General features: G+C 38.3%; 1 protein-coding gene across 2 annotated transcripts in view; it reads right to left on the bottom strand.

The window, feature by feature from the left end:
- Positions 1 to 12,342, bottom strand: part of DDX52 (DExD-box helicase 52) — a 23,293-nt gene extending 10,951 nt beyond the window's left edge. Inside the window, exons 1-8 of one of the 2 annotated variants that reach the window (XM_059379738.1) lie at positions 12,211 to 12,342; positions 10,699 to 10,897; positions 7,786 to 7,916; positions 6,013 to 6,198; positions 3,917 to 4,060; positions 3,208 to 3,319; positions 2,269 to 2,341; positions 1,557 to 1,760 (exon numbers count right to left, since the gene is read on the bottom strand). In XM_059379738.1, coding sequence (XP_059235721.1) covers positions 1,557 to 1,760; positions 2,269 to 2,341; positions 3,208 to 3,319; positions 3,917 to 4,060; positions 6,013 to 6,198; positions 7,786 to 7,916; positions 10,699 to 10,897; positions 12,211 to 12,297 — 1,136 coding nt within the window. In that variant the 5' untranslated portion in view covers positions 12,298 to 12,342. The remainder of the gene's footprint in view (positions 1 to 1,556; positions 1,761 to 2,268; positions 2,342 to 3,207; positions 3,320 to 3,916; positions 4,061 to 6,012; positions 6,199 to 7,785; positions 7,917 to 10,698; positions 10,898 to 12,210) is intronic. The other variant, XM_059379739.1, reaches the window with a different exon arrangement.
- Positions 12,343 to 13,741: the final 1,399 nt, after the last annotated feature.

The following is a 13,741-nucleotide window of genomic DNA, read 5'->3' on the forward strand; positions in this document are numbered from 1 at the left end:
AAGCCGCTGCCTTCGGCTCAGGTCATGATCCCAGAGTCCTGGGATCGAGTCCCACATCGGGTTCTCTGCTCAGCAGGGAGCCTGCTTCCTCCTCTCTCTCTCTGCCTGCCTCTCTGCCTACATGTAATCTCTCTGTCAAATAAATAAATAAATAATCTTTAAAAAAAAAAAAATAAGAGTTTTTTTAATAGACAGTTGGGGGTGAGCCTTAAGACGTTTTATAAACACTAATAAGATGCTGAAGATGCTGTAGTACAGGGGTGCCTGGGTGGCTCAGTCGGTCAAGCATCTGTCTTCAGCTCAGGTCACGATATCAGGGTCCTGAGCATGAGCCCCTTGTCAGGCTCCCTGCTCAGCAGGGCGTCTGCTTCTCCCTCTCCCTCGATCCTCCTCCCTGTTTGTGCTTTCTGTCTCAAATAAACGAACCCTATTTGTGCTGTCTCAAATAAACAAAATCCTTAAAAAAAAAAAAAAAGTTGTTATAGTACATTACACTGCACCATAAATATTTTTTTCCCTTCTGTCTTCATATTTACGGTGTATTTGTTCTTTCCTTTTATAAACAGAAGTTTTAAGTTTAAAGAGTTTAAAGTATTTTTTATTGTTCCATTTGGCTTCTTTTTTTATTTAATATGGTATTTCTAGCACTTTTTAAAAAGAAATTACTTATTTGAGAGAGACAGGAAAAAAGAGAGAGGGAGCACAGAAGGAGAGGGAGAAGCAGGCTCCGCTAAGTAGGGAACTCGATGAGGGGCTCAATTCCAGGACCCTGGGATCATGACCTGAGACAAAGGAAGACACGTAACTAACTGAGCCACTAAGGTGCCCACAAGCACTTTTTCATGTAGCTATAGTCTTCATACTTATCATTTCATGGGTCTCATACTATTCTATCACGTGGCTATATTATACTTTCCTAACACACTATTCTACTAGTGCACACTCATTTAGTATAAAATCCTCCCCCCCCCAAATTTTTAAAAAGGATTATAAATCAACCGGCTCAGTAACATAAGCTTTTCCCACGATGGTCCTTAATTAAGCCATCAAAGAAACTAAATCTTCTGGGTGGCTATACAGTTCACGTCACTTTGTGGATAGATGGGAAAAATCAGGTGAAAACAATGACAGAAATATTAACATGACAATTTGAAAAATCTCAATTTGGATTATTCTAAAATAGAAAATCCTTAGGGTGCCTCGGTGGCTCAGTTAAGTGTCCAAAGCTTAATTTCAACTCAAGTCATGATCTCAAGGTTTTAAGATCGAGCCCCAGGTCAGGCTCTGCTGTGGGCATGGAGCCTACTTAAGATTCACCCTCTGCCTCTGTCCTTCCCCCTCATCTTTCTCTCTCTCTCCCTCTCTAAAAAAAATAAATTAAAATGGAAAATCCTTACTCAATCTTGACTTTAAAGAATACATGTCTTTCAGTAAAACTTTCCCTGTTATTAATCTAAGGCCAAAACAACCTATCTCCTTGAGTGTTTAAAAAAAAAAATAAAAAAGACTTGTATTAAAAAAAATCGGGGATAACAGAGAATAACAATTATTATTACCTTGCTCCAATGGATACCGTAATGACATTGTCCAGGTTGAGTTTGCACCACTGCTCAACATCATATGCGAAAGTTGCACTGAACATAGCTCTTCTGACCTTATGGGATGTGCAGGCCAGGAAAATGGAAGCCAGCTGGTCTCTGAACCCAGTTTTGCCATCTTCAAACAGTTTGTCTGATTCATCTACTACCAGCCATTCTACACTGAGAAATAACATAACAACTTGTGGGTACTGAACTGGAAGACCCAAGACACTTCACTGAACTGTAGGGACACATGAAGTAGTGGTCAAGCCATTATGCTACTTCTGAGATCTACACATTATACCAGAAAAAGGTAAAAGAAAAATCAGCAGGAAAAGGTAAAAACAAGATAAACATAAAGCAATGTTCTATTCCTTTAGCCTCAAAGAGATGAGATTCCATTAGCAACAACAGAGCTTCACATAAACCTTATAAACTCCATCACCATTGTTGAAAGAAGTGAAAATATCTAGGGGAATTCTGTACTAACTGCTTATCAGAATGTGTAACTTTCTTCCAGACCAGATGGTAACATTCCTATGAATTTGATGAAAACCATTATTCTTAGCACCAACACTGACTGAAAGCTGGCAGATAGCAAGCTCCAATGGGCCATAATATAAGCAGTCAAGGACAAAACAGAATCAACTAAATGAAAATACACAAGAGATTAAAATATTATCTGTACCTTGTTAAATCTATTCCTGGAGGATCTTGCTTTAATAAATAGATTAGTCGATTTGGAGTAGTCACAAGAATATCTATAGGAAAAACAAATGGTACACGTTGCAAAAGCAAGGTTCATCTCTCTTAAACAAGGGAATTAAGGTTCCTGAATGTCAGTGAAGAACCTGAAGAGGGGAGAGGAGGGGCAGGTCATATACTTGCTATTTTACTAGACCAACCCCACAAAAGTTCTTTCTTATTTGTAAGCTAATATATGTACGTATTTTTTAATCCATCATAGCACAAACTACTATATACATACTCTCTTTTTATTATGTTTGATCTGCCTTCTCAACTTCTAAGAGGCAAGAAGACTATAATACAGCAGTGTTATTTTCAAGTGTTTAGTTTTTTGGGGGAGGGGGAAATCCTTTCTTTAAATGAAATTTTACTCAGAAACTCAAAATGAAAGACAGGTAAAAGCTGATTTCCTAACTGATACAAGGGTAGGGATGTAAGCCATTCTTATCTGCAGAGTATTTCCATGGCAGATTAAAAATCAACAGTATAAAGTAGGGTTTCTCAGCCTTAGCAGTACCGCCATTTTGGTCTAGATAACATTTTGCTGTAGGCAACTGTCTTGCGCATTGTGGGATGCTGTTACCTCTTCCTACCACAGGCTAGTAGCACCCCAGTTTTGCTAACTTCAAGTATCTCCAGATACTGCTAAATGTCCCTGGGGTGGTAGGTGAGGTGGGGGCAAAACTGCTTCTGGATGAGAATCACTGGTATATATTTAAATAAGTACCAAGTGGGAGTGAAGAGATCTCTTTCAGTTTCTCTAAAAACCAAATTAGTTGTATGTATGACTACACTTTTAACAACTCCTAGGTGGCAGTTAAGGATATCTGTAATTTGCAAATCCCTTACATGCTCTGTATGTCAAACATGAATCCCTTACCAAACTTCTTAGATGATTTAGGTCCAAATTTCTTGGCTGCCACTGCTGCTTTGTGGATCATGTGTATCCTGAATCCTGTTCCCTCGGAGATTTTTACTAACTCTCTGTGAATCTAAAATGGCAAATGACAAAAATATTAGCTGCTAAGATACTTAGAAAAGATATATAATCTTGTTTACATTATTAAAATAAACCTATTACCAACCCATAAAGAACTGAAATTAAACCTATAATACCATGTGCACTAACCTGGAATCTCAGCATTTTGCAATCTGTTACATACTGTTTTTGGAATACAGTGCTATTAGAAAACTGTCTCAGGCTTGGCACGTATTCTTATTAAGCACGTTGGAAGTGTGAAGCAGGTCACTGTGTTAGTTCTTCTTTCTCAAAAACTGAGATAAGGTTATGTTTTAAAGACGGACTATATATTCCGGGAGCCTCAGTTAGCCTCAACTTAAAAGATCTTAGAGCATTTGCCAAAGGCACATCGTTAATGTTTAAATCATTGTTTTAGAAAACTATAAAATGATTCAAAAAACTTGCCCATGTGCAGTAAGTTACAGAATAGAGTAAGATATAGTACAGAATATTTGCCTAGGCCAAAATACATGGGCCTTACTCTTTTTGAGACCCTTTTGCTACCCTCAAATAAGAAATGACTAAAGGAAACATCAAATACATCCTCTTTCGAAGCTACATGTCATACCTGGTTGGCAAGTTCTCGTGTTGGTGATATAATCAGAGCTCTAAAGCCTTTATTTGTGGGCTGTTTTAGTTGCATCAAAATGGGAATGCTAAAAGCCAAAGTCTTTCCAGATCCGGTAGGAGCAGAAGCCAGAAGTTCTCGACCCTAAAAACAAGGTATGTTAAGTATAAGGTAAGTACATAAACTTTTCAGAGCCTGGTTAAGTAATGCAACCAGCCACAGAAAAAACATAATGAATATAATCTTTCATATTCTCATTGCTTGTCTAACTTTTCCCATATTTGCTTTTCTAATATCATCTACCCCTGCCACCAGTGCCTCAAAGGAGTTTCTTTCTTTTTCTTTTCTTAAAGATTTTATTTATTTGATAGAGATCACAAGTAGGCAGAGAGGCAGGCAGAGAGAGGGGGAAGTAGGCTCCCTGCTGAGCAGACAGCCTGATGCTGGGCTCGATCCCAAGACCTTGAGATCATGACCTGAGACGAAAGCAGAGGCCCGACCCACTGAGCTACCCAGGCGCCCCTCAAAGGAGTTTCTGACTACTGCCACCAAACATCACTTGACCTGGGTAAAGAATATGGGTAACTAAAATGCAAAGATAATTCAAAACCTCAACTATTTCCATTATTCTCTCCCACCAAACTCCCTTATCAAAGCAAAATTAAACCTTTTCCCCCTGATATCTGTACTGCTCAATCCCTAGGGATGGTTTTAATAAGTAACAGAATGGCTACAGATAATAAAAAGTGGCAATAACTTGAGTGACAATAATTTATAGGTGACAGTCTTTCAAAACATCACTATGATTTTGAGAGTTTTAAGCTGAAGTTGTAACAGAAACGATCTTAGATGGAAATTAAAAGCAAATTTACTATTACGTGAGGCAACAATATCATTCAAAGGTATTCTTACAGGACACCTGTGTGGCTTAAGCTTCTGCCTTCAGCTCAGGTCGTGATCTCAGGGTCCTGGGATCAAGCCCCGCACTGGGCTCTCTGCCCACTGGGGAACCTGCTCCCCGCCACCCCTGCGTACCTCTCTGCTTATGTGATCTCTCTCTGTAAAATAAATAAATAAAATCTTAAAAAAAAAAAAAAAAAGATATTCTTACTTCAGTTCCCAAAGAAAACAAAAAGAAGTAGTATGGATGAAGATGTAACTCCTATCCTTTGGCTACATGGGACAAAAACTCCGCTCTCATTAGGACAAGAAAAACCTCAGAAAAATTTAATTTTCAAAACTCTAAGTTAACCCATGCCTCTACCAACAGTAGATAAACTCTGGTATTTTCAAACAAGAGAATATTACTCACAGACAAACTACTATAAATGTGTGAATCTCAAAAACAATACACAGTGTGAGAGAAACCACAAATTAAAAAATAAATAATGGATGATACCACTTACATGACATTCTATAGAAAAGGCAAAACTAATGCATGACAATAGAATTCAGACCAGCAGTTCCCTCTGGACAGGGGTGAGGTGAGGACTGAATGGAAAAGGTACAACAGAATTTTCTGGGGTGATAGAAATGTAACACGTCTCCTTTGGGGGTATGGTTATATAGGGTATGCACTGTTGAAATCCACTGAACTGTGAACTTACAATCTATGCATTTCACTGTATATAAGGCATACATCAATTACAAACAGTACTGGGAGGGGGAGGTCAGGCTACGTGCAAAAATTCTGTATTTCTGAAATAGTTCCTAGGAATAATAAGTTAAATCACAGATGAATAAACAGAACATAGTCCCTATCCTCAGAGGGTTTACACGCTAGTATAATGTAAAAGGTAAACACAACTAGTCTAACTACACAGTAGTATAAAGGGCAAGATAAATGTTGCAAACAAAAAAAGAACACACTAAATACCTTGGAGAACTGGTAATAGAGAAAAGAGTGTTAGTAAAAGAAAAAGATCACATCTAATTGTAGTGATATGAGGCCCTAGGCATGTGAGATGGACCTTATAAGCAAAGGTAGGTTTCAATAGGGAGAGATAAGGTAAAAAAGAAGACTTCATACACAGGGAAGAGAATGAGCTAACACATAGAGGAGGAACGTTAGAGGCATTCTAGACCTTCATACTCACATGCAACATAACTGGAATGGCTTGCATTTGGATTGGTGTAGGCATCTGGAAGCCTGCATCCAGAATGTTCTGAAGCAGTCGAGAACTAATTTTATATTCTTGGTCAAGTTGCTGAAAGGTAGCAATTGGGTCAGGAAGATCAGTTCCCTGGACGTGAATTTTATGTTTATTCCGGAAGAAGTTTATCTGAAAAGTGAGATAAAGAGGTCCCCATAGATATGGTCACATACATTGTCAGACGTTATAAGGTAAAAGTAACAGTTTCTAGGATAAGCTTTAATAACATGAAACTTTCTGGTTAAATCCCAGGCCCTAAAAGGTACAGATATTAGATACACTTCATGCCCTTTCATAGACAGAAGACCTTCATAACAATAAAACCTATCTATGCACTTCCTTGCATTAATGTTGTCAATGACACGAGTAATGGTTATTTATATTAATGTGCCACGATGATAATCATAACTTAGAATTTTATATAAGTTTCTACAAGGCAGACATTGAATCCATCTGGTTTTTTTCTTTATATGACACGTAGCACACAAGTGTCAAAACTTCTTGATGATTTACTCTACACTCTGTTTATTAAAATTGAGGGCCAAAAGCAGAGTCCAGGGCTGATTTGGTTTATTTTCCTATTCTGTGTGAGTGACAGCCAAATTCTGGATAGAGGGTTATTGAAGGGAGCTGAACAATACTTTTCCAACTGCAACACAGCAGGTGTGCAGCAGACATGACAATGATGTGTTTGTTATTTCTTCTGTATTCTACTCCCCCAAGGTATAACATAGATTTCTTAAGAATTGTAAGTCTTGGGGCACCTGGGTGGCTCAGTCTGTTAAGCATCTGCCTTTGGCTTAGGTCATGATCTCCGGGTCCTGGGAAGGAGCCCAGAGTTAGGCTCCTTGATCAATAGGGAGTCTGTTTCTCCCTTTCCCTCTCCACCTGGCTTCTGCTCTCGATCTCTCAAATAAATAAATAAAATCTTAAAAGGAAAAAAAAAAAAAGCATTCTAACTCTCAAATCCCTGTCAGAGGAAATCTTTCTAAACCAATAAGCAACCTGCTCAGCAGGGAGCCTGCTTCTCCCTCTCTCTGTGCTGCTGCTCCCGCTGCCTGTGCTCTCTCTCTGTCAAATAAATAAAATTGTTTAAAAAAATGAATAAATGAACCAGTGAGCTTAACAAAGAGGAGAAAAGGGGGCAAATTTTATGTTTATCAAGGGGGATAGGATTATTTAAAAAATTTCATTCCAAGTAAATCATCAATCTTGGAATTTGGATAGGTCAAAAATTCACACTATATATTATATGAGAATTGTGTGTATACACACACACACACACACCCCTCTTTTGACCTGTTCAAGTTTTAAGATACTTTCAAGAACTTTAAACTTAAGGGGTGCCTCAGTTGCTTAAGCATCTGCCTTGGGCTCAGGTCATGATCCTGGTCCTAGGATCGAGCCCCACTTTGGGCTCCCTGCTAAGCAGGGGAGTCTGCTTCTCCCTCTCTCTCTGCCCCTACTCCTGTGCTCTCTCTCTCACTCACTCTCTCAAATAAATAAATAAATAATCTTTAAGAAAAAAATTTTTAAACTTTAAAATTTTTAGCCACAGCGCAAATACCTGATTTTTCATTAAAGTGATATCTAAATGAATACAATTAATCTTCTATCTTCACAAAACTATATTCACTTTTACCAAGAGAATAACCCAAGGACAAGGAAAAATTCAGTAGGTCAGAAAAGCAACTGGGGCTAAGACATTTTTCTAACCTTTTCTTTTCTAAGATTCTCCAACTTTCCTGAAGTTAGCTTCTTTTCTCTTTTAATTTTTTTATCTTCAATCTTTGCTTCCACAGATGATATCCACTGTATAGTAGAACCTTCTTCTTGAGAAGTAGTTTCTAAAATATATGTTAAAAAATTAAAAGATTTTTAAGTGCAACATTCTTGAGAGTAGCAAACAGGCCATAGCATCACACTAAACAAAAATAAAGTACTAACTAATACAATACAGAAAATAAAATAAAAGGAGGAATAACAATTGGAAAAGGAGAGGCAAGTTCCCTGTTGGTAAAATCAAAGCTCTGAAGCTCATTCTCTTCTTTTTGTCCATTATTTCAGCTGTGTGATATGTAGAGGACTGTGTACTTGAAAACAGTAACAGATTAAACTGAAAATACTTAATAGATTTCAATAAGGCAGTTGGCTTTTCCATACTGAACCAGTTATAAAATAAGTATGATGAAAGAATAGATTTCACTTATAATAGTGATAAACATAGCACAGAACTTCAGGACTAGTCACTAATATAAAGATAGCAATTCTTACTAAGCTATAAATTAGTTCAATGAAAAGTCATGGCAGGACTGTTTTGGAAACCAGACTAGCTGACCTGAAAAGTACACGTGTAGGGGGCGCCTGGGTGGCTCAGTCAGTTTAGCATCCAACTCTTGGTCTTAGCTCAGATCATGATATCACGGTTGTGGGACTGAAACCCAAGTTAGGCTCTGCACTCAGTATGGAGTCTGCTTCAAGTTCTTTCTCCCTCTCCCTTTGCCCCTCCCCACTCACACTTTTCTTTTTTCCTCTCTCTCTAAAATGGGTAAAATAAAATCTTAAAAAAAATAATAAAGTTCAAGCGGCAAAGTAAATATGTAAGAATAACCTTAAAAATTCTAAGAACAATAAGCAAGACCATTTCTGATATTTCTTTAAAATTTCTTTCACTTCACTGAGGTACCCCTGATATACAATATATTGCATTTATTTAAGCATACAGCTTGAGGAATTTTGACATATGTATACATCTATTATATCATCACTACATTCAAGTTTATTTTCATCACCACCCAAAATCTCCTTGTGGCCCCTTGTAATGCACTTCTTCGTCCCTAAGCAACCACCTATCTGCTTTTTGTCACTGTAGATCAATTTGCTTTTTCTGGAATTTTATATAAATGGAATCATGTAGTATATACTAAATCAAGTTTGGCTTCTTTCACTCAGAATAACTATTTTGAGATTCATCCATGTTGGACCATGTATCAATAGTTACCTTTTAATTTAAAGGTAGTATTCTACTGTATGGCTATATGCATTGTTTACCCTTCACCTACTGAAGGACATTTGGGTCATTTCCAGTTTTTGCTACTGAGAACAAAGCTGCTATCAACACCTGTGTAGAAGTCTTTGTGAGGACACAGGGTTTCCTTTCTCTTAGGTACATTCTTATGGAATACGTGAGTTATATGGTAGGTGTATGTCTTAACTTTAAAAAAAATCCTCTGTCAATTTCTACTCTGAAAGCCTCTGGAATTTTAATTGAGTTTGATATGCATTGATTCTATAGATCACGTAAGGGAGAAAAGTTGACCAATCAAAACATGGTATGCCACATTACTGTTCTATGCCACGTATGTGCTACATTATAGTACATATCTGTGTGTTTCTGGTTGCCCAACAGTTGAATCCTTTTCCAGAGTTTGTGGCAGGTTTTTGTTTTGTTTTTTTTTCCCCTAATCTTGGTGGAAGGCTTTATTAAAGTCAGGGAAGTAAAATGTGAAACACTGTAACAGCAAAAGTGTGGAACTGAAGTCAATGTCCATAACACATGGACTTGTCAAGTCAATTACAGAACATTCTTATAATGTATAATGGTATGCTACACTATGACTCAATGAAGAAAGCACTGGACTTCCTACTGATACAATGTTCCTGATGGACAGTTCTAAAATACCTAAACCTAAAATAAACTTATTGGTTAACTCTGAAATTCCATTTCTAGAACTTGTTAAATCCATTATGGAATGTATAATGGGATATATTTAGTGTTAAGATGAAAAAGGCAGGGCACTGCCTACTGATTCCAAACAATCTCCAAGATATGTGTGTGTGTGTGTGTAGTGGAGGAGGAGGGAAGGTTCAGAATAGAACAACACATATTTGTATGCTATGGTTCAGGTTTTTTAAGGGAGGTATAAATACAGTGAATAGGTATCTTTCTAAAAATATTTAAGAAAGCTGGCTGGTTAGCTCAGTTGGTTAGAGCATGGTGCTAATAAAAATATTTAAGAAAATGATTAACAGCAGTAGCCTCTGGAGAAAAAAGGGACTAGAAATAGTAGGAAGAAAACTTGCTTTTTACCACTTTATAATTTAAAAACAGGGTGTAAGTATTTACTTTACTGAAAATGGCAAATGGAAACTTAATAGATAAAACAAAGTAAAAGATCAATATCCCTAAAGTACAGAAAAAAACCCTGTGAAAAATAGGTAAAGAGTAAGAATAGACAATTCACAAATGCTGAGATGTAAATATCGACTAAAGCATATGAAACCATGCTCAACCTCACCAGTTATCAAGAAAATATAAACAAAAATTAGTTTCATTCATTAGGTTGCCATTTTTCATTATCTGTTCAAAGACAGAAGCGTGCATACCCTTTCGGCCAGTAATTCCACTTTGGGGATGCTAATTATAGAAATAAGAGGACCTGTACAAAAAGATATATACACAAATATCTATCTGTATTGTAGCTATATTTGTAACGGCAAATATCTAGAAACAATCTGAATGCCATTAACTAATGAATGACAGAATACTGTCTGATTTGTAACCTTAAGCCTGTATTATTTTTGTAATTAAAAAGGAAATAAAAAGGAAAATAAACCCCAAGAACAAACCTGATAACATCATTTTCCTCTTTTTCTTGTTCTGTTCCCTCTTTTTTTCAGTTAGACTCTCTTCTTTTTTCTCTTCATCTTGAAGCTCCTGATGAGTTCTTGATAATCCACACTCACCTGGGACAGACTTCTTGTTTCCAAAGAAGTCCAGTCCCTGCAGAATCTCTGAAGAATCAAAATCATGTTTCCTTTTTCCTACCTAAAACCCAAAAAATTTAAAATGCAATCTACTGACAGACTGACATTGCTTTCACCCAAGCAGTACTGGCAGTAGGGGCATGAATCTAATAACTCTCCACCTTTTTTTTAACCCTTTCACCAAGTATTTGTTGAGCTGCCAAGTGTGTCTGAGTAAATGAAATATAAGACGACAACTTTTCTGACCTTTTCAAAGCAGTAATAATCATGAAAGCAATTACCATCTATATGCTTATTAGCGTTAACACCTACATGCTGTCAGGCAGACTTCTAAGCTTGCTTATATATATTAAATTACTTCGTCCTCCGACAGTGCTAGGGGGTAAATAGCGATATTACACGGAGGACATTGGGAGAAGGAGAGAAGTGAGTTGGGGGAAATCAGAGGGGGAGAGGAACCATGAGAGAAGGTGTACTCTGAGAAACAAACTGAGGCTTTGGGGCGGGGGTGGGGGTGGGGTTGGGTGAGCCTGGTGGTGGGTTAGCATTGCATGGGGCACTGGGTGTGGTGCATAAACAATGAAACTTGGAACACTGAAAAAAAATTACAAAAAAAAAAAAAAGTAAAAAAAAATATGGATATTACAGATGAAAAAAATCAAGGCATTAGAAGGTCAAATAACTTATTTAAGGTCTCCAAAGTTGTAACTGACAGACCCAGTACTTGGACCCAAATAATCCGGCTCCAGAGTTCAGACTCTTAACAACTACACCTACCGCCAGAGAAAGGAGAAACAGACGTGTTGCTCAGTATCAGGGTTGATATTGAAGATTTTTCCATAACTAGGCCCCAACTAACTTCTCCCGGTTTATCATTCACCCACTATTTTCCTATATAAGAGTCTCCATTTCTAAGTCACTCTTCTCATTGGTTACTTAACATGTCATGAGGTTACAGGAATAAAAAGACCCATGCCCACTAAAGGTATATGTATATGCCAAGCCAACTGGGTACACTACAGTGAAAGAATCTGTTCTCTTCATTTTGGGTTCATTCTGTTTTCGAGATTCCTTCCTACCTGTTTCAGAGAAAAAGGTCATTTTCGAAAGGATTCTAACTGTGCTTTGAATAAACTAAAAAGCGGGCAAGGAGAAGAATTCTGTGCTAGGCCCACCGAAGTCTACAAAACAAGGGTAAGAGTTCACTCCAAAGGTAGGACAGGACCAGGTAGGTCTGCGCACGAGCCCAACCGCAGAGGAACATGTCCCACCACTAGGCCACGGTCTCCTAGTGCCGGCTCTCCCAGAAGCCAGGTCATTCTCTGGCTCCTGCGCCTCGCAGTTACTCGGGCTTCTGACTTCTACGTACAGTACCTGGAATCGCGCGGCGTCCGCAGAGAAACGTTTCACGTCGAACTTGGCCCCCACGCCGAGCCGGCGGAAGAGATCGTGAGCGTCCATTTTTACCCAGAAAGCACCGCGGTCCCACGGCGCCTGCGCAGAGGACGTCCTCCCCCAGAAGGTCTGGGGCCGGACCGTGGGCGGAAGTGGTTCTGGGGGGCGGAGTCTGGCGGTTGTGAGAAACCGGACGGTTTTACCCTGTTGTCATTTGTTCTTTCACGAAATATTTATGAAGATCCTCTTATGCTCGGCACTATTCTGTACTGCGGTGAACAACACCTTAAGATTCCTCGCTTGAAGAAACTTAACATTTTAGTGGAGACAAAGATACTGTTAAGCAAGATCATTTCTGAAAGAGGAAAGTGCTTTGAAACAAATAACGGTGTTATTGATAGAGAAAGGATGGGCATCCACTTTGAGGTTGATTAGTCAGGTCCATTCTGGAGAAGTGATATTTGAGCTAAGAGAAGGCAGCAAGCCTTTCCCACATCTGGGAAATGGCATTCCACAAAGAGGAAACCCATAAGAGGGGGAAAAGTTTGGAACAGTGAGGAAGTAGAAAGAAGGCCAAGGTGACCAGAGCCAAGTTCTAATGAGGAAGTGTGGTACAGATAAGGTTGAAGGGGCAAATAGAAATCAGATCCCATAGAATCTAATAACAAGGTCGTGGTAAGGAATTTGGATTTTAATCTAAGCTCACTATGAAGGTATTAATTTATTTTTGTACTGAGAGAACAACATAATTTAGCATATCACTAAATATTTATTTTCTTCACTGTATTAGGCATTGCCTCTCCCCATTCTAGAATGAAAATTTATGAGCACAGGGATCTAATTTTCTTCACTGCTGTATTCCCAGTTTCTGCACACTCTTCCATAAGTATTTGGTGACTGAATGAGTGAATGTTTTATAAAAGTTTACTCTGGCTATTTGGGGAATTAATTGTAGAAAGGCTAAGAGTGGAAAGAGGGAAGCTAGTCGAAGTAGAAAATTATGATGTTGGCTTGGTTTAGGGTGGGTCTCTGTGCTGATGGAAATGAATGGATAGATTTGGGATAATATTTGGAGGTGGAGCTAAATGCACCAGATTGATTTTAAGTGGAGGTGAGGGAAAGGCAGGAATCACACAGACCACTCCTAGGTGTTTTGCTTAAAACTCCGGGTAGATGGTATGCCATTTACTGAGCTAGGAACCATCATGGAAGAACAGCTTTTTGGTGAGGATGAGGCACGGGAGTGGTGGTGGTGGTGGTGAGGAATCAACTGCTATGTTTTGGACATGTGAAGATGCCTAGCTGATGTGATATGGAGAAGTCCAAGCAGGCAGTTGGTTCTATAAGTCTGAATCCCAGGGAAAACGTCAAGTCTGGAGAAATAAATTGAGGAGCTGTCAAAATATAAATGGTACAATGGAATACGATCTAAAAGGCATTTAATTTAGAAATACTTTAAATAGTGTGCGTAATTCCTTTACATTCAAGAAAAGTGTGGAGTAAGTGCAGG

This window comes from Mustela nigripes, chromosome 16 (assembly GCF_022355385.1).
Source record: "Mustela nigripes isolate SB6536 chromosome 16, MUSNIG.SB6536, whole genome shotgun sequence".
Classification (NCBI taxonomy): Eukaryota; Metazoa; Chordata; class Mammalia; order Carnivora; family Mustelidae; genus Mustela; species Mustela nigripes.